The 22,091-nt window shown below is 31.3% G+C and overlaps 1 protein-coding gene across 1 annotated transcript; it reads right to left on the reverse strand.

Moving 5' to 3' along the window:
• Nucleotides 1-2,232: 2,232 nt before the first annotated feature.
• LOC139498839 (uncharacterized) lies at nt 2,233-8,859 on the reverse strand. Its single transcript, XM_071287412.1, has 7 exons — nt 8,736-8,859; nt 7,948-8,135; nt 7,005-7,084; nt 6,584-6,649; nt 5,034-5,120; nt 3,798-3,917; nt 2,233-2,858 (listed from the first exon to the last, which is right to left on the reverse strand). Exons 2-7 carry the CDS (start codon nt 8,123-8,125, stop codon nt 2,733-2,735), a joined length of 657 nt encoding a protein of 218 aa, XP_071143513.1. The 5' UTR covers nt 8,126-8,135; nt 8,736-8,859; the 3' UTR covers nt 2,233-2,732.
• Between the last annotated feature and the right edge of the window lie 13,232 nt (nt 8,860-22,091).

Below are 22,091 nucleotides of genomic sequence, written 5' to 3' on the forward strand. Positions count from 1 at the left end.
TGTTCCTTTTTAAATTTTCATTTGAATTCGGTAGTTTTGAAAAATGAGAATTGAACTGTTGAAAATACTTTAGGATTAATTTGCAAAGCTGTCTTCTTGGTTGCTAAAAGTTCTTCCATTTTATTACTTGTTTCTAACTATTTTGACCTGAGCGTCAAATGTGTGTCGTGTGTAGACGAAACGCGCGCCTGGCGTATCAAATCATAAACCTGGTCCATTTGAAAATGATTCTTGTGATTAATACGGTTTATTTCATTTACAAGATGAACCAAATAAGTGAATGAAATTTGACCTGTTTTGATATCGATAACCTACTGTCGCTTGCTTTTACGTACTCTTATCTAAATGTTATTGTTGCATTTGCTATTTTATCTGCTATTATCACTAGGTTAGTTTAATGTTCCGTTGAAGTCTTGCATCATTCGGATCTGTTTCTTGTTTTTCTCGCTAATATCACATGACAACCCTCTGTAAAAAAACATCTCAATAGACAACGAATCGACAAACAGCAAATCGAGACGATACCAGCTACAGTCAGCAGGAAAAACACAGTTACCTACCATGAGTATACAAAAACCCCAACATAAAACATTATCAGAATCCACTCGAAGGATTGTACATAAAGCATAAATTTCAAGGCCAGCGACAATGTTGCATTAATTGACTGGAACATTGTCGTAGCAGATATAAGGAAGGCACCGAAAGGTCAATATGGGCCATCAGGAGAGATCATAACTCAACGAGAGAAACATCTCCAGATTTCTTAGGACATATTTGAACCAGTGATTCCATCACCTGTGTTTCTTTCTTGCATGTGACGTGGCTCTGCGTTTATACATCACTTTATTGTGTTTGTTTATATATCTGTTTTCATAGTGATTAAGATAACACAACGTTGACTGCTGAAGCCATTTTTTGAAATTTTTTCCTATTATGTCTGTTTGATTTGTTCAATATGATAGAACTTTAAACGACTGTCATACACGTGAAAGGTTTATCTAGCTATAAAACCAGGTTTAATCCACCATTTTCTCTGTAAGAAAATGCCTATACCACGTCAGGAATATGACAGTTGTTGTCCATTCGTATGTTGCGTTAGAGCTTTTGATTTTGCCATTTGATTAGGAACTCTCCGTTTTATATTTTCCTCAGAGTTCAGAACGAGGTGACCAGTTTGGTGTAAGCCAAGACACTGTTTCGTAGACTAATTTTTAAACAGAAGCAACCAACAATTTCACCGTGTCAACTTTAGCAGCAATCAAGGCATTTAATAAAGATACATTTAGTAAAACTTGCACCTACGTCGATTTTAGAAAGCTATGATAATTTGTGCATAGCTGCGTATAGCTATGTTTTTCGTTTCTTATAGATTTGTAGGTTACTATCATTTATATTCAGTACGTAATTCTCCTATCTACCTGTCCCCTGGAGTACGGTTTTTAGCCTGTTATCTTTTATGAGTTTACTTGTTCATGTTATTCAACTGACTTGCATGTACGCTTCTCACGTGTGAATTGGCCCAATAAATCATGTGCACATTTTGAACACTATAACAAAATTCTTATTCAGATCCACCCTATATAAGAGTACCCTTCTCGTCTGTTGACACCAAGCCAATGCAATTGAGATCTGGCAATCATTTAGTAGGTAGTAGGTAGGTAGTCTCATTTTCCAATTTGAGAGAAGTAATACCAAGAATTTATTTCAACAACCATGTTAGCAACAAAGGAATATTACTTAACGAACATGCCAGGATTCAGATGTTCAGTAGTTGTCGTTTGCTGATGTGGTTCAGAAGTTTTTCGTTTCTCGTTTGTTATATAGATTACACTGTTGGTTTTCCTGTTTGAATGATTTTGCACATGTCATTTTTGGGGCCCTTTATAGCTTGCTGTTTGGTGTGAGCCAAGACTCTGTTTTGAAGACTGTACGTTGACACATAATGGTTTACTTTTACACATTGATCTTCTTACTCTTCCAGAGCACCAGAGCCCATGCCCAGTTCAATGTTTGTTTTGCTATTACTGATTTTCTATTTGATGATGTGTATGCTGATGATTGCCTTTTACTGGATTCAAGTTTGTTTTTGCTACGGTTTTGTGAATTTGTCTTTGAATTATGAGTTTTAATTTACGATCTGAATGTTAAGATTCAACACGATCAGAAAATTACGATACCTTTATCTGCCTGAATATATTCTGGTTCGTATAAAAAGTAATTTTATATAAGACATTTTAAAATTTAATTTTATTATTAAAAGAAAGCAAACATAATACATGAACGTAGAAAATATAAAAGTAAAAAAAATGAAATAATGAAAAAATATTAATTCATAGATGCACTACTAAATGAACAGGGTTTGTTTAGAAGCTTACATGTCTATTGGTAGAAACATTGCAGTAATCCTCTACAGCTTACTTGTTTCAAGCATGTTATGTATAACACATTGCGTATTGTATATAAAATACATGTATATCAATGAAAAAATTGTTAGTCCCTTGTAGTTATACCAGCAAACATTATGCTCTGATGACAACATATTCAATTCGCCTTTCCAGAATCTAAAGAACTATGGGTAATCTTATTGTTCGTACACCAAAATGAAAAGAACGTCACGTCATTGGTTGAATTTCCATTGTTTAGAACGTTTCAAACCAATCACAACGCTTTGGTGTACGTTTTGGAAAATATTAGCCAGAATGCATTAGATTCTGAAACGCCGAATTGAAAGTTTAAGGTAACATGTTTTCTTTTTTGCAATCTGGGGTATACTCTGGAAGCTCTTCCTTGTCTATCTGTTTTTCGTAGCTACCATTTTCTTTGTTTTTCTTTTCTTTTTTCTTTTCTTTATTCTTCTTCTGAACAGGGATAAAGTTGGATTATACACAAGAACAAATACTCTGAAGTTTCTTGTAGGACAGTGACGTGTGCAAGAAGTGATGAAGTTCATATAAAAATCTCTCAGTATTGAGATTGATTTAGTGGCCTCATAAAAGGTTACACATGTTCATTTTTGTCAATTAGTTGCTGTATGGATTTAAACGAAGGGAATTAATTATCATTTTGATACTAGAACATTACATGCATTATTGAAATTATGTTCCTAAAACGGTATTTTATATAAAACAAAATCTTATATCGTTTATATGAATTTCTACAGAAATTTATATCTTAAATTAGATATGAACAAAAAGCATTGGTAGCTTTGGTACACGCAAATCATTTACATGTGCATCGTGTATGACTTTTTTTAGAATGGTGTTATAAAGTTGATTGATTTTTATAAAAAATGTGCATATTCCCTTGAAATTTATAGCTTCTATTGAATCAAAATATTTGAAATGTTCGCTTTATAAAGGATGAAAGTGTAATGTATATCCGATGAACTAGTCGAAACGCTCACTTTCAATGTTAAAATAATAATAATAAAAAAAGGAAATACCAAATAAATTCAAATTAAAGTCTCAGAAAAAGATTCGACAAATAACTATCATTTTTAAGATTGACATAGAAACATAGGTTGTTTTGTTCTGTTTGAAAAATTTCCTTCTTATTATTAGAAAAAAAGACAATCCGTTGAGCCATACGCGACTAGACTACCATTTTAGAAATACGAACATAATGCTGTTAACTCAAACTGAAGCTGTACTACTGTAATGGTTAGCTTAACAGAATCGAGAACTTTTATAAAAGATGTGAGTTCTTCTATGGGACATTGGGTTTTTCAAATTGAACGTGTTTAAGGTGATAAATGACTTTGGCAGATATGCAGTCAATTTGCAAAATAATATACATACTTCAAATTTGTAAGCAGCCCATGGCGATACGCAACAGTAGACAGATGATGCAATGGATACTATGAATTCCAAAAGACCAAACACGCCTAAGGCAGCTGTCAACCCCACGTGGCTGTCTCGCTAAAAAAAAACCAATTTTAACAATATATTATGAATTGCAGATCGATTGAATAAGCTGTAATTTGGATGAAAAGTTAATCCCTGGCTCTCAAGTTTGTGGGTTTGAGTGTTCCTGATGAAGGTAAATCAAGAAAGGTGCTTTGGACGAAAGCAAAATCGTTGTAATCTTTTCTTATTTACAGTTTGTTCCAGGTAAATTATTGAATTCTTTATCTATCTCACAGCCCTATTGAGCTGTTTTGTGACAGTCAGTTTTTAGCCTCGGATTAGTTTGAAACCAGGATTAGTTGTCTCTTAATCGATTTATGACTTTTGAACAGCAGTATACTACTGTTTGCTTTATTTTTTCGATGGTAGAAATCGGAGTGCCAAAAAGAACAATCGATATTTGGTAGGAAAACTAGTAAATCAAGATCGGAGTCGATAGCATCTACCATTTGCGGGATTCGAACTCAAAACCCCAGTGTTCACAGTCTAGTAATACAGTAGTTAGACTTCACATCGTTGTCAATATAATGGAATATCATGAGTCTGTCATACAAGTGAGAGGTTTAGCTAGCTATAAAACCAGGTTTAGTTCACCATTTTCTACATATGATAATGCCTGTACAAAGTCAGTTTACTTTTGATAAACTCAGCCCTCCAGACAAATGATGAATATCATGGAATAGAAATCAAATGTAGTTTGATAGATAAAATGACAGACATTGCGTCAATACTTTCCATGAGATATATTCTAAACTTAAAAAAAAATGACTTACGAGCACATCGGAGTCGATAGCATCTACCATTTGCGGGATTCGAACTCAAAACCCCAGTGTTCACAGTCTAGTAATACAGTAGTTAGACTTCACATCGTTGTCAATATAATGGAATATCATGAGTCTGTCATACAAGTGAGAGGTTTAGCTAGCTATAAAACCAGGTTTAGTTCACCATTTTCTACATATGATAATGCCTGTACAAAGTCAGTTTACTTTTGATAAACTCAGCCCTCCAGACAAATGATGAATATCATGGAATAGAAATCAAATGTAGTTTTATAGATAAAATGACAGACATTGCGTCAATACTTTCCGTGAGATATATTCTAAACTTTTTAAAAAAATGACTTACGAGCACATGGGTGGCGACGGCGGCTCCTATAATGATTGGTACAAACAATGATGCTGAGATGATGCTAAATACCATAAAAACCACTTTCTACAAAAATAAACTAAAATAATTTAATTTTGGATGTAACGCCTTCTGATTGGCTGACGTTATTTTATGAGCCCATAGACATAATTTAGTCATGTGACCGTGACGTCATCAACGTTTTTTAATGGTTTTCTACGGTTTAAAATGGAATTTAGAATTAAATTATAAGAATTGACTGTAATATTTTTTCTGTCTATTCGAAATAACATTAAAAATGTGGTGCACACTGTTAAATAACCCACTACGCGCGTTATTCAGTGTGCACCAAATTTTTAATGTTATTTCGAATAGACAGAAAAAATATTACAGTCATTCCTTAATTATAAACACATTGCCTTGCTCTTTTGAAGCTTATGCAATTCCCTTTGTTTTTGTTTGTGTATTATTATTGGCTATTCTGAATCAAATTACGAAATTTGAACAAATGTAAATTACTGTCGACTTAATTTGTAGGATCAATTTTGGATTAATTCGCTAAAATCAAACACTTATTACATGAACAATAGTCATGGCACCGTAATAGATTGTTATCGCGACGTATTGACACCATCATCTTAATATAAGTTATATGGTTCGCTACTGACCCCTACGGATCCATAGAGGGTGAGTAAAATCCATAGGGGGTCACCACGTGACGGCGTTTAACCAATTATAACGTGATAATTCATCTGTGGTCCTATAAGTGTACTTATAATGCTCTCGTTCTATTTGAGCAGTCAAAATGTATTGACTGTATATTTCTATGTCATATAAAGTCACTGACCCGATATCACTTTGTCTCATGAATATTTAAATATTTGTTGCCGAAAAAAATATTGATTCAACAGGTAAATATACATTTCATTGCGTTGTATATTTCTCTGCGAGCATGATATAAGGCCTTTTTAAAGGAGATTTCCCCTAATATTTGAATCAAATTAATAATCTTAACGCATTAAAACAACAGTTAACAATGTTTTTTTTAGATTGCAGTATAAAGACAATAATAGTGCATTGACGACCCGAAACGGGGAAATAGCTCGGCACAGCCTCGCATTTCTCCGTTTCTAAGCCTCATCCTTATATCGTTGATATGTCAAGTCAATGCACTATTATTGTCTATATAGCATTACTAGACAATAAGAAATATCGTTTTTTTATTTAAGTATCAGTTAAAACATTTCTTTTAGTAAACGAAGAGATATTTGGATGAACATATCGGGTTCGTGTTGTTTATTCTTTAGCTTTCCATGTTGTGTCATGTGTTCTGTTTTTTGTTTGTCTTTTTCATTTTTAGCCATGGCGTTGTCAGTTTGTTTTAGATTTATGAGTTTGACTGTCCCTTTGGTATCTTTCGTCCCTCTTTTATCCCAAAACATTTGTACGCAAAACGTTTGTTGCAGAAATATATATCTTCAGATCTACAAAATAAGGATTCAAGATTTGACAACAGCATATAATCATGATAATAATGATTAAAACCTTACCGTTTTTATCAAATTGTATTCATTATTCCTTGCCATACAAACTGGAACTGCTCCTGTGACAAGGACCTTTGAAAATACAGAATGTAGAATTAAAAAAAAAAAAACTACTTACATAAAAAAGATAGCAAATGTTAAAAAGTTGGATTTATCAAAAATGCTTACTTAAATTTCGCGGTTTCTGCCAATGTTATATACACGTATCTTTGCATAAAATGACAATCAGCAAATAAGAACATATGTGTTATCTGTTTTTTCCTTTTCATCTTGTTTTGTTCATTCAAATATTATCATCATTATTCTTTAAATTTGAATAAGTATGAAGTAGTTTATTTTTTTTAAAACTTTTCTCAATATAATTACTTTTCATTCATATGCTCGTTTATTTAAGCAAAGTTCTTAAAACATTTGATATGCTACTTACCCAGAGGGCACAAACAACAGCACTAACATCTAGTCCAAGAACAACATAGTTTACGTCAAAGGAAGTCCCATTTGAGATTTCTAGATTCGGAAAATAAAAAAAAAATCCATTTTAATGCTGTATCAAATAAATCTATTGCAAATTGTAACAACGTCAATTTAATAAATGTAGTAAATAGTAGTAAGTTGTATCCTAATGCAACATTTATGAGAATAAGAGAAAAACAACAAAAACAATGTATGAAGAATAACGGTTAAGGAGGCTCGCGGGTACAAAATTGCAGCAAAAAAATAAATTTATTATTTTTTTTTCATTACAAATTTTATTTATTACACTATCAGTTATTACCTTATGATATGGTACAAAACTCACCCAAACAAATTGATTCAGTTTGACCACAGATGACTTATAAAATGTTAACATCATTGAAAAAGCTCCAAATTATCTCCCTTTGGTGCAAAAATGCCATTTTTTGGCTTTAAATGGAAATATCTTTTTTAACTCATCGGTTTTTCATTATTGTTTTCAAATAAACTGTACATAAACTTATTAATTGTAAAATTTTAGAGATTTCTGTAATTAAGTTCTTATTTTATTTCGATATCACCTCTATTTCTCCTATTAGTTCAACAGAAAAAAAGGACATTAACAAAAAATGTAGGCTTCTTTCGGCAGATTGTGAGCTTGAATGAACGATGACCCCATCTTATTTCATTTTTTTATCAAGTATATAATAAAGTTCAATTATAGAAAAATATAGCCAAATCCTAAATTAAAAAAAAAAAAGATTTATACCCGTGAGCCCCTTAACATAAAACTTATGAGTTATTACCAAAACAAAAATTCTACCATTGATTTATTTACACTTATACCATTGATAATAAGGTTATTTACATAAATTCGTATATATAATAAGATGGACAGGAACATAAATATATCGTACTTTCTGCTTCATATCTTTGAACTGACTTGTCTAAGCTTTTTTTGTCTATTCCAATTGCAACGGACCCCACAATCATGCATCCAAGGCCTAAGAGCACCTGGATTGATCCAAATCCTTTGAAACTGGATCCCAGTCTCTCCTTCGCAGTACTGCTCTTTGGCTTGATTAAGTACTTCATCTTCTAAGACCTATGATTATGATAAGTAAATGGAGAGAGTTTAACAACGTCGAAATAGTTTTATAGTTACATTTTATTGCTGTTAATGATCTTAAAGCACATTTATAATCTTTTTATATATAAAATCTGAAGAAAAAGATCTCCGTTGTATATACTTGCAAATACCGAAGATTCCACTATTCTTAATGGTTGTAAAACATATATTTTATGAGATATAAAAGTATATTTCTGAAAGCATTATATATACCTGCAATAATTCCGAAAATCGGAATTGAGCATGTTTTGTACATAAGTGCATTGATTACATCATAAAATGCACGATATCATTTCTGAAGATGATTTTAAGAAGAAGGTTTTAGAATAAAAGTGCCAATTAGGAAGCAGCCAAACAAAATAAACTATAAAGTCAAACAATACGGGATTTGATGATAAATATGACAATCATAATCCGTTAATTCTTTCATTTTTTTTTTGTATATATTTATTTAATATATATTTATTATTATTTTGTTCTGATAATTTTATAATGTTTTAAGCATAAGAAAATTCCTTCATATTCGATTTATAAAAAATTCAGAACTTCATATTATAAAATAAATAGAAAACTTGCCTGATCTTATCCTAAGATTTAACTACTGGCCTCAACGTGCAATGCAGCATGTGATTTTCAACCCTAAACATATTCATAAAGTGTTTCCTTTTTATACCGCTGAATTAAATTTCAATAAATAAACGTGACCATATCATGCATAACCAAAGTTATATAACGTTAAATTATACATTTACGTAAGGAATTCATATTGCTCTTGACCTTTCGTCGTTCACTTTATTGTAGCTTGTGACATTTTTTAAAAGGTTCTTATCAAGGTGTTATGAAGTATCATTTTGTATTTTAATGAAACTTAGTGAATTATGAAAATATATTAAGAACATTTAGAAACTCACAAAAGATAGCGGATTAATCGTCTATATCATTCGCAAATGCAACGCTCGAATCTACTATGCATTCACAATATCTATGTTAAAGCATAAACTATTATTTAATGTATACATTATATTGCCAAAATTTTAATATAAAATAAATACTAAATCTTTTAAGTCAAGTTTTACATTATTATTAAACCAATTGATATTAATCAAAATGGAATCTTAGATGTAATCATTTAGCTGCAACTGTACATTTAAAGCCTGTATAGGCAGGTCTGTTAAAGGCATAAGAAAAAAATTGTAGATAATTATATAAATTGTTCTATAAATAATATTTTTACAAAACAAAGTATGAAATACACAACTTTCATTAAAAATCCTTCAAGTTTTATCGTTAAGGGAGAATCACGACGTTTGCCACTTTCGGAGCAGGATCTGCTTACAACTCTGAAACACTTAAAATCGTCCGTGGTTTTTGGTGAGTGTGTGTTTCTCAGTCTCTAGTTTTCTATGATGTGTTCTAGGAACGGCTGTTTGCCTTTTCGTCCTATTTTGTTTTTATGTCAAGGCATTGCAATCTTATTTCCTGTTATGCGTTGGAATATCCGTTTGTTAACTTTAGCCTTCATTACTAGTATCGTACTTCCACATGACATGTTTTTAGATTTATTGCATTTTGTAGACTTTAAATCCAATTTATGAAATCTGTATTCATTAATACGGGGTAGAAATGTACTATGATCATTGAAATTTAATACGTTTTAGCAAATATGCACGAATCAATTAAATTAGGAAGTATCTAATGTATAGGCAGTAATATAGATACAGGCAACAGTAGTATACCGCTGTTCGAAATTCATAAATCGATAGAGGAAAAACAAATCCGGGGTACAAACTAAAACTGAGGGAAACGTATCAAATATAAGAGAACTACGACACAACAGAAACACAACATTAAAATGTAACACACACAGAAACAAACTATAATATAACAATGGTCATTTTCCTGACTTGCATTGGTGCAGGGCATTTTAAGAAAAAAAATGGTGGGTCGAACCTGGTTTTATGGCATACCAAACCTCCCGTTTTAATGGCAAAGTTAATTATAGAAAAAAATATGAATGTACGAAAGGAAAAATAACCGCTTTCTGCAATCTTTTCATTTAAAAGAAATCTATTATAATTTCGGTAAACTAGTAGTCTCTTCCATAAAAAGCAAAACAAAAAACCAAAATATAAGTTGATGACAAGGCAATGTTTTTTTGAACATTTGAACAGCAACATATCAAGTCATCGAAATAAAAACAATTGCACAACAACAGAAGTGTCAAAGGGCAACATATCAGACTGCAATATATAGTTCATATTTGGTTTTGCATTTCATATCGGAATGTTTTTCCTATAGACCCATACTTCCCTACATGAAAACTTTGACATTGCACAACCACTAAATATTTAAGGAATGACTGTAATATTTTTTCTGTCTATGAAGAAATAACATAAAAAAATTGGTGCACACTGAATAACGCGCGTAGCGGGTTATTTAACAGTGTGCTCTACATTTTTTATGTTATTTCGAATAGACAGAAAAAAATATTACAGTCATTCCTTAAATATTTAGTGGTTGTGCAATGTCAAAGTTTTCATGTAGGGAAACTATTACAGTCATTTCTTATAATTTAATTTTAAATTCCATTTCAAACCGTAGAAAACCATGAAAAAACGTTGATGGCGTCACGGTCACATGACTAAATTATGTCTATGGGGTGATAGCAAAATAACGTCAGCCAATAAGAAGACGCGTTACATCCAAAATTAAATTATTCAGAAATATCAAAAGAATATAAAAACACATAACGTAACAACACGAAGAAGAAAAAAAATATGTTCTGAATTTTGTTCTAGGATGTTCATATCGACAATAGTAAATTCTACAGTAAAATACAAGCCTATCAACCGAAAAATTAAGTATAAGATATGCGTATTTGTAGCTCTAAAAGATAACATTCTGTAGATATAGTTATAATTGTAAAACACGCACACAAATGAAACCACTTTGAACAGTTTATCTTACATTCAATTAAAGACTCAATGGTATCAAGAAAATCTTGCGGAGAGCAAGTAGAAAACATAGCTATTTGAAGGACTATGATTAAATGAAAACTAAGTACAAGTACGACAATTTATACTTTTGTACATGATACTGTTGTCTTTTTGCATTAATAAAATTAACGGTACCAATTTTCTTGCAACAGATGCGCATTTCGACAATACATGTCTCTTCAGTGATGATCGTGGCCAAAATATTTGAAATCCAAAGCTTATATAAAAGATGAAGAGCTATAATCCAAAAGGACCAAAAAGTATAGCCAAATCTGTGAAAGGAATCAGAGCTTTGCATGAGGGAGATACATTCCTTTATGTATAATAATTTCTATCATTTTGTAACAGCAAATTTTAATAAGACAAAAAATCCCTATTTTCATGCCAGTACTGAAGTACTGGCTACTGGGCTGGTGATACCCTCGGGGACTAGTAGTCCACCAGCAGAGGCATCGAGCCAGTGGTAGTAATAAAATTATCGGTACCAATTTTCTTGTACCAGATGCGCATTTCGACAATACATGTCTCTTCAGTGATGTCATTAACATTCAGTATGAACATTATATTATATAGTTGATTCTATATTCTGTATTTCTAAATTGAGGAATACATTTACTATTATTCTAAAGTCAATTATTTAACATTTTTGCTTTATATTTTCTGATAAAACGGTAAATTAAAAAATCCATGTTTTAACATAAGGGAATGTGTCACTATTGCTTGTATAACCTAATAAGACCCTATTATACACAGTACAACACGCGTATACGGAGATATTTTCGAATTTTGGATTTTCAATGTACTTCAACTTCTTAATTGATTTGCTCTCTTAACGATCTTGATTCGAGCATAACTGTTGAGTGTTTTGGAAACGGAACGCGCTTCTGAATTACAAAATTATGAGCCTGGTCTCTTTTACAATATTTATTATATATAAGCAGAGTGGAAAATGTATTCCTATTATAATTCGTCATCAAAGCATAAAAAAACCAAAACGATACAAATCTATCCGCAATATCAATCATTCAAACAGTACATAAGAATATTGATAATAGAATATACATAGATAAAAATTTGATACGAAGAAAAGATCAGTAAATAAACTCATCATAGATACCAGGATTGAAATTCAGCATTTGCACTAGATGTGCGTTTCGTCTTCAAAAGACTCATCAGTGACGCTCAAATCTACAAAAAAGTTAACCAGGCCAAATAGAATACGAAGTTGAAGAGCACTGTGGACCAGACATTCCTAAACGTTTTACCAAATATAAATATTATCTACTCCTGAGGTAGAAAAGCTTTAAAATTTGAAAAATTTAAAGTTTTGGAAACAGTGGATTTATAATTATGACCATATAACTGTTATACCAATCCAAACAGAAAATTGCTAGTAGATAATTGTCCAAAGTATTTAAAGATAACTGTTGTTTTTGAATTAAATAATTTCTTAATTATAGAAAACCTTATCGAAACGACCACACAAGGCAAATAACTTGCAACATTAGTTTCCTTATGATTATATATAGTAAATACACGATTAGAAATAAAGATAAAAAGCAAGTGAAGCGAATAAATGTGTGCATCGACAAAATAAAATTCTTCTGAAATGCAGACATTTAAATATCATGTGGTAAGGCTACACCAATTTAATTTTTTGTTCTACGGATTTTTGGACTCCAAAAATTGGGGCGAGCGAGCGATTTGAAAATTTTAATAAAAAAATATTGAATTTGCAAAAATTTGAAAATGTTTTTGAGGCGAAGCTTAAAAAGTAAAGGCGAGCGATTATAATTTTTTTTGGTAAACATAAAACAGTAGGTTTTGACTATATCAAAACTTCATTTATCACTTGTACCTTGACATTTCTTTAATTTATGAAGTATTTTTTCCCTGTTCAACAAGAAATAATTGAATAATTAAATCTGGTCTATGTATGTGTGACTGGCAAGGAGACAATTCTCCATCCAAATCATAATCAGGTTCAGAACAACCCCTTTATGTTATGAATATCCCTTTTATGAAGGGTCAATATAAGTAAAAATATATTTTTTTTTGTAAAAACACATAATTAGTACAAAAGGGCTAATATTTCCCCAAAGAACTATAATATCTATATGGTATTAAATGGTCAAAACATGTCCAAGAATTTTTTAATATTCCTGGACTATAACCATGTTTACACATTTACTTTTAACAGTTAATATTATTCAAAATAAGTGGACCCCTCTTTTAGAAAAGTTGTTTAAAATATAATGTATTTCTCCTCTTTTTAAGTAAAAAATTCTAAGTTTTCAAAGGTTTTGTATAATAGCACTATACAAATCCTTAGTGTTTCTATTTTCTTTTCTACAACAGTAAACATGGTAAAATGACCCCTTCAAGGCCCTTGTCTGAGGGATAACCTGATAATAACAAACATAGGTCATAGTACGGTCTTTTACACAGAGCTTTGATCCAGACCAAACATCAAGCTATAAGGGACCACAACTTAGTATTGTACACAATTCGAACAGGAAAACCAACGATCTAATTTATATTTCCAAACGGGAAAATACCAATGAACCACATCAACAAACGATAACTGCTGAAGGACAGGTCCCTGAATCAATCAGGACAGGTGCACAAACCTGCAGCGTGTATGACTGTCAGCATACATCATAATTGCAGTTGAAGGCAAATCCTTCAGAATTTTTTTGTACTTTATTTTAACAACGAACATTTTTTTATAGGGAATATAAGTCTGGGGGAAAGACACCAATGTTTTGTTCTGTACAGGTATTTCCGCTGTTATATTTATATCGAAGCACTCCCTCTTGGAATAAATTGGTTTCATACTGAAACAAATATTCTCACATATAGTTACAGTGTTGTGGGTTGCTTAATATATGTTTAAAATCGTTAAATAAAGGTTATACTGTGATTTTAAAACCAAATGTTGAGATCTTTTTATAATATTTATAAAAAACGGTGCGGGAAATGGACATGATTACATTTCCGGGTCCGTCGAACAAGGAATTAAATTGGTGTGGCCTAATATATTGTTTACTCTTGCGAATGATTTAATCTGATTTTCAGTATTTTTTTTGTTATAAGTGTTTTACAGATATTTAAAGTTTTAGAACAATTCACTATCATTATCAAACGTCTTGTGACAAATGCAGTTAAGTTTTACGGTTCGTTTAAATTAAATATGCTTAGTGATATTGCATTTTTTCTCGGTCAATAGCTATGATATACACACATTGAGCATGATAAGGGTTACTTGTAACTTTGTGCATGTACATTGTATAAAGCAGGTTATATAATGTAGAGTTGAATTATGTAATCAGTATGTAGACGTCGGGGTACCTTAAGCTATTTTGGGTTAACCTACCATTGTTTGTATCGTGATGTATACAGATTATAGTTACAAAGTCTGGTTGCAGTGAAGCAGAATTAATATTTTTTAAAGAATATTCAAATTAATTTTCATAATGTTATTAAAAAGTGACATGCTATAACTGCACATTTCCGTTCTTATAATATGAAGATGTAAGATCGTTAGGGCTTCTTTCTAGCCGATTTGATTACTAATTTTGATTGATGAAAGAAAATAAAAAATTGCCTTTTTGTCGCTTTTTTCACTTCACTTGTCGTTTAAGGTGTTTCACTATTTAGGTAATAAGAACGGTGTTTCATTAAAATTCTCGTCTTTCATTTGGAAAGTGAAACTTAAGCAACTTTATGAATACTGTACAGGTCCTGTTTCTTAACACAAAATAGCAATTCTTATTTAGAAATCTAACAATTCTGAATCACTTCTTGTTGCGCATTATATATGAATATAAAGATGTAAGCAAAACAGTCGTAGTTCAAAAACTGTGCACTTAATCAAACATCTATGATAAGGCAAAAAGTTCAAATCTAACGACAGTAAGGATAAAGAAATGAAATCATTGTGCGATAGCAAAAAAAAAACCAAGATTAATCTGGTTAGTGATAGTTTCATAAACACCAGCTGTCGACTCATTTTATTCAACGATACATTTTTGAACTTTAAACTAAAATTGAATCATTTGTTAAACATTCAAATCTATACTTATTAGTCAATAAAAAGTTTCAAGTGTTTCAAAATCAACTGTTAATCAAAAATTAAAAAAGTAAATCTACTAAATAGTACAATCATTATAACAGTAATAACTTCCATAGTTTACTTCACGCTTTCCTCATCAAACATGATGTACATTTATATGAAAATTCGCTTAATGCTTAATTAATAAAAGAATAAGATGTGCATTGTATATCTGTAGATGAAGTCCGTATAGTGTGAACTTGCACGAGCATAACGAAAACACTAACTAAGATATGTAAACACCATTCGATGGGTCAGAATGTATGTTATAACTGAGAAACGGTAAATTGATAATTGGGAGGTTGAAATTGTCCCGCTTGCCGTGGGTCGGTTGAATACCAAACTTTATAACAAAAGAGATGATTTCAGCTTCCCAATTGCGAACTATCCATTTCTATGTAGCAACATCCCAATTGATACAATATTGTTTTGCGGATGAAATTTCGAAGATTCTGTTTTAAATCCCAGGGGTTGTAGGAACATCGTCCGGGTTTGTATTTCCTATCATGATTTCCTTGATAGAGGGTTGCTGCTCACAAGCAATATTAAACAAAGAGTTCCAAATGGCGAAGTTGAAATCACCCCTTTGTAAATTTTACCGACGCAATCACGAGTTGGTTGACAATTAAGGAATAACCGTTTCACAGATGATATTTGATAATTATGTTCCTTACGTCGTAACTACAATCCCCTCCATTTTCCATGAATGTGACCTACCGAATTAGACAATTTACCGGTTTTGTATTAACATAAATTATGCAACACGAAATGATCTGTTTACCCTTCCGGAGCACCTGAGATCACCCCCAGTTTTTGGTGGTGTTCGTATTGCTTAGTCATTAGTTAACCATGATGTGTCTTGTGTACTATTATTTGTTTGTTTGTCTTTTTCATTTTAGCCATGGCGTTGTCAGTTTTTTAATTTTTAATTTTACCTTTAGCTGTCCAATAGCCCTCCTCTTTCTTTAAAAGATTTATGCTAGAAAAGAAGAAAAATGTTATATAAGAAACTCATTTAAGATATATTTCAGTTAGTATCAAATGTTAATATATCCTTTCAGCACCAACAATGTATCCTTTGAAGTTTGAAAAAAAACTTGTGTATTAAACTGTCGAAACCTTTGATTTTGCAATTTTATTAGAGACTTTCCGTTTTGAATTTTACTAATCGTTTAGTATTTTTGTAATTTTAATTCTTGTATATATGTATTGAAAGGGAAGGTTCTTAAAAAAGAAAAACGGAACGGAGGAATTTGTTAAGACTAAAAGTGTTATGATTTTTTCTCTGATCTTTTATTGATTGATACTATTTGATACAGAAACAAAAATTGAAATAGGTATATCCAAATGAAAGATAGTTGACCTATACCTTACCACTTTTTATTTCCATTAACATACATGAACCATGCTTTAAATATCACAATTGTCTATTCCTTATAATAAATAAAATCTGAAACATGTGAAAAGTATTATAAAAAAAAATCCAGTTCATTTCGGAATCTACATATCTTTCGTGTTTATCAATGTGATGAAACCTTCATTATAACAATCTATGGTTCTTCTGCTACATATCTTGATATTGATATTTGGTTATAATTCTAATATGATTTGCATATTAAGGAATACGTTAATATGATTGGTCGAGAGAATTTCCGGTAGTTGATCTTTATGTTGGTTATTTTTCGATAGACGACATGACCGAACTTTTCGTAACCAATGTAAACAAGATGACGGCACCAAATTTATTTTTACTGCACGTTAATCGTTAAATAAAATGATACACAAAAACATTCGTTTGAATTATAAAAAGAGTTTTTGCAGTTTACTTTTTATCTGATAGTAAATTTCATTGAGTACATAATTTGTTTAAATTACAGACTTATCACTAGGGGATCCCTAATTGTTAGTTCAGATTTATTTCCGAAAAGATTTTCTGGATTTACGTCATTTACCTTCATCTGGAACGTTTAAAACCACGAATAAGAAAACCAAGGTTATATAAGTCCTGAAAATGTAATGAGGGACTGTACTCTTATTGAATTAGGTGTAGCTTAATCTGACGGAGTAGGAACCTTAGTAGCTTCTTAATTCTAAAATGATTATTTGAGAATTTCAGAAGAATTTGCAAAAATCTTGTCAGTACCAGCACTAGCTACCGAGTTGAAGCTGTCTTCGGGAACTAACCAATCGATACTAGTAAAGAAAAATAAAAACTTAAACTATAACACGTAGGAAGCAGGATATCTGGATATTTTTTTTGTTCGTAAATGTATTGATTGCAGAATGTTACTGTATGTTGTCTGAACTGTCTGTCACTATTTCTTAAGCTATTTTTTCGTGGGTTTTGCTTTTGTCGTAATTGAATATTCTTGTAATCTAATAGTTCTCCATGAATGTTGCATTGTTTTTTTTTTCTTTTTTTTTTCATTGTTGACCTCTTATAGTTGATGTTTTCCTCTCGGTTTTAGTTTGTAACCCAGATGTGTTTTCTTTAAATCGATTAATGACTTTTAAATAGCGATAAACTACTGTTGACTTTACGTATCCTCTTCACACAATTATTGGTCTGAAATTTCTTGAATTTCATATATCAGTTTAACTAAAAAAAATCGAGATTCTAGTAGACTAGTCAAACTACTTGAGCAGTGTTATACTGATAAATAATCAATATTGATTTTCTCGGGTGTGATTTCAGTTATAACAACACGCTTTTACAACACCAAATTTAATTGATGTTGTGTTCCCAATAAAATTCAGCATGCTACCAAAATTAAAATTTTGTGTTACCATACGCGCGTTTTACGTTTCCTCTTTACACAATTATTTGTCTAGAATTGCTTGTATTTCATATATTAATTTTTAACTAAAAGAAATCGAGATTCTAGTTGTACTGATAAATAATCAATTCCAAAAAAGTGTCGACCTCAACTGTTTTTCACAGAATTATAGCACCAAGTACTGTCAATTGTTACGCAATTTGGTCTCATTATTTTATAGCAATATGTATGAAATAGTGTCTTTTCTTAACAAATAAAAATTCAACTAAATAAAACAAACTAATTTTTTTATGTATCAAATTTTATTTCAAATTGTAGTTCTATCGGGCAATGTTCACAAGCACCTGATGCGCAAAATTCCACTCAGAATTTGTATTCGAAAATTTGTTTAAAATAGAAAAACAACTTATGAGGCACGTCAACGGGAAAAGATATCCTGGTTCGTTGGTGATGCTTGTATTTTCATTGAAGCAAAATCACCAGTATTGGTGCACAAAATTTATGACCAAAGGTAATGTCAAAAAACGTCTCGTCATTTTTCTAAGTAATGTCAATAAAAGATGCCAAGACCTTGTTGATAAATATTCTGTATCAACACATGATCTAATCCGCAAATAGTTAATGATGGTTTTGAACAATATGTTCTAGGTAGTGATGTTTTTTTATCATATTTATTATGTTTTACAGTACTCTTTTATTTATATTTGTAATGATAGTAATATATGAGAGGGGTTTAGCTAGCTTTCAAACCAAGCTTAATCAACCATTAACTTCACTAGGAAAATGCCTGTACGTAGTCAGGAATATTACTATAAAATTTATTAAACAGATGTCGTATTAATAGTTATCAAAGGTACCAGAATTATAATTAAGTACGCCAGACGCGCGTTTAGTCTACATAAGGCTCATCAGTGACGTTCATATCAAAATATTTATAAAGACAAACAAGTACAAAGTTGAAGAGCATCGAGGATCCAAAATTCTTAAAGGTTGTGCCAAATACTTCAAAGGTAATCTATTCCTGGGATAAGAAAATCCTGTGTTTTTCGAAAAGTCAAATGTTTTTTAACATGAAATAGATAAAAATGACCATATAAGGTAATCTATGCCTTAAATAACTTTTCCAATTCATAAATTTGATTAATGTATCAATTTATGCTTATCGGTAATATTATATGAGACAGATGCTATACAAACTCGTAACATTAGTTACAATTATAAATGTCTATTCTTATTGCCTGATGCAATTTATTAATTTTAATTAATTGAAATATATACCAAATGGGTATATAAAGATATACAAACTCGACGGTCTTCATTCTTAAGTTATACCTGGTACTGTGAATCAAGAAGCTATTGCAATGTTTTTATTATTGTACATGTTATACACAGTATGACCGGCCGGCGATCGCAATAATTTTAAATCATATTCTTAATTTCATTCTCCACTGTTCAGTTGGGAATTGATTTGTCTCCCGTAATCTACTTGTGTGATATACGATCCCTATAACATATTTTATAGTACTTATGTCAACTTTCCTTGATCCCTCGAGCTCCACTGTCCAGTTGAATACAGGTAACCCAGTTTTGTAGAGGTTGACGATAAGTTGTGAAGTGCGATATAATGTCGTTATAACTCGACGAAATGTGCTTTTTTATGCTCAATGTTACCTGGCGTTTCCTTGGAGCTTTCCGTTTAATGCAAATACGTCTTTGTAGAAGGGATTTGACCGATGTCATGGCTATGTTTACAACTCTATCACGTTTTAGCGTATCTGAATATTAAAAGGCTCTTGTTATTGTTGACTCAACTGCCTGTTGAATCTTGGTTTACGCTGCTACCTGATACTGTGTATGTTAGCTTCTATGTTTAAATAACATAAACTGAGTGACAGTTTTTTTGTTGCTGTTTAAACTGTACTATAAACTTCTTTTTCATCACTCGTACTTTTAAAGTGGAATTGGAAATGTTGGCGTATGCGACCAGCATCAACATAGCCATATACTTTAGCGTGCTTGATATATCTTTTGATTAACTTAAGCCATTTCAATTGATATTTCATAATGTGTCTTTCTATGTTGAGATGTTACATTAGTAGTTTCGGGTAAGGATGCAGGTTGGTACCGATTAAAACGTTAAAACTAGCTACATGTGTTTGCACCTGTCCTAATTTAGTCAGGACCATGATGTTTAGTAGTTGTCGTTTATTGATGTGGTTCATAGGTGATTTTGTTTCTCGTTTTTTTTCAGATTAGACCGTTGGTTTTCCCGTCTGAATGGTTTTACACTAGACTTTTTTTCGGCATTCTATAATTTGATGTTAGGTGCGAACCAAGGCTCCGTGTTGAAAACCGTACATTGACCTATAATGGGTTTTCTTTTGCATATTGTGACTTGGATGGATAGTAGTGTCATTGGAACTTATATCACATCTTATTAGTAATTTTAACATGGGTTTCTGGAGTAAAATTATTGTTGGAGAATCCTATATTTATCCCCCTTTTGACTCATCCCTTTTCTCATCTAGTGCTGGTAGTGTACTGAACGGAAGCATCTTTTGTGATATGGTATCAGGATTGTGTAAGGAAAACGTTTCTTTGTGCTATATTATAGTCGTACTTTTATAATATGTTTGTGAGTGAAATGGTCTAGTTTATGCACCAATAAATTCCTTTAAAAAAGCGTGTAATACCTATAATTCTTCAAAAAGGAGATAGACGATTTAGTTTTCCACACTTACCTCTACCACACGTAAATTGTATATTTTTTTGTAATTAAATTGGCCTGGCGATTGAATATATTTGTTGGCTACCACAAGAAAATATGTACTCTCTGATTTTAATTAAATACAAAAACTCTTTTTCATCATTCAAATGAATGTTTTGTGTTTATTATTTGATTAAACGATTAACGCAAAGTGAAAAAAAAATTTAAAATCTAGAGTTATAATCGCCGCCATTTTGTTTACATTAGTTACAAAAAGAAGTTCGATCAACTTTGTCTATCGAAAAATAAAACAACGTCAATCACATCAACCGTAAGTTCTCCCGACCAATTATATCAACTTATTTCCTAATATGCAAATCATATAAGAATTGTTCTCTTTATTGACATTTTAAAGAAATGTGCAGTATTTGATCATAAACATTTGTACTGTATTAATATGCCACTAGCGTAACACTGTATGATGAATTTAATTTTTCACAACTTAGCTTGTATGCATTAAATCACTTTTTCAGAAAAAGTACAACATGATCTATTCCAGTCGATTGCGATTTATTTTGTTTTGACGCTAAATATATACCTTAATTAGACAAAGAATACCTCGCTATACCCTTATCTTCACGTGATAACTGATAAATAATTTGTGAAATGTAAATATGAATATAGGAACCCTAACTTATATGGACAGGCATAAATTATCATGCGTATATCATCGCTGTAAAAGAACAGGACCTGTTTTCTAATCTTCACATGATAACTGATCGAATAATTTGTAAAATGTAAAAAAACAAATATATGAAAATTAATTAATTATATATCTATTTAGCAGGTCGGGAATTTTACTTTATATGGTTAGGCATAGATTAGCATGCTCATATCCTCGCTGTACATAAACAGGACCTGTTTACTAATCTTCACGTGGTGACTGATCAAATTACTTGTAAATTGTAAAAATAAATATAGGTAATATTAATTGATTATATTTCTATATATAACACTAATGTATATATATGGATATGCATTAACTAGCATGCTTATATCCGTCCACATATAACTGTTTATTTATGTCTAATGAAATTATTTTGGCCGTTTCTTTTTTTACCAATCCACAAAACGAGTAATAATGCTTGATGGACTATTGCGTGCGTATGATCAACTAAAAACACATGTTGCATACTGAAAAATGACACATTTTTTCATGCAGTGCGGAATAAACAAGTTCGCTTAATTTTTACATTTCATATCGACATAGTCCGTGTTATAAAGTATTCGTTCCATGCTCAGATTAACATAGATTGATTAATGTACAAAGAAACGAGT

The sequence above is a fragment of the Mytilus edulis genome, chromosome 12 (assembly GCF_963676685.1).
Source record: "Mytilus edulis chromosome 12, xbMytEdul2.2, whole genome shotgun sequence".
Classification (NCBI taxonomy): domain Eukaryota; kingdom Metazoa; phylum Mollusca; class Bivalvia; order Mytilida; family Mytilidae; genus Mytilus; species Mytilus edulis.

Excerpts from the sequence above, each read along its gene's own strand:
- LOC139498839 (XM_071287412.1), bottom strand. The coding sequence starts at position 8,125 with ATGAAGTACTTAATCAAGCCAAAGAGCAGTACTGCGAAGGAGAGACTG. Across the intron at positions 7,085-7,947 it reads TCAAAGATATGAAGCAGAAA|AAATCTCAAATGGGACTTCC; the intron begins GTACGATATATT and ends TTCCGAATCTAG. Across the intron at positions 5,121-6,583 it reads AATACAATTTGATAAAAACG|AAAGTGGTTTTTATGGTATT; the intron begins GTAAGGTTTTAA and ends TTATTTTTGTAG.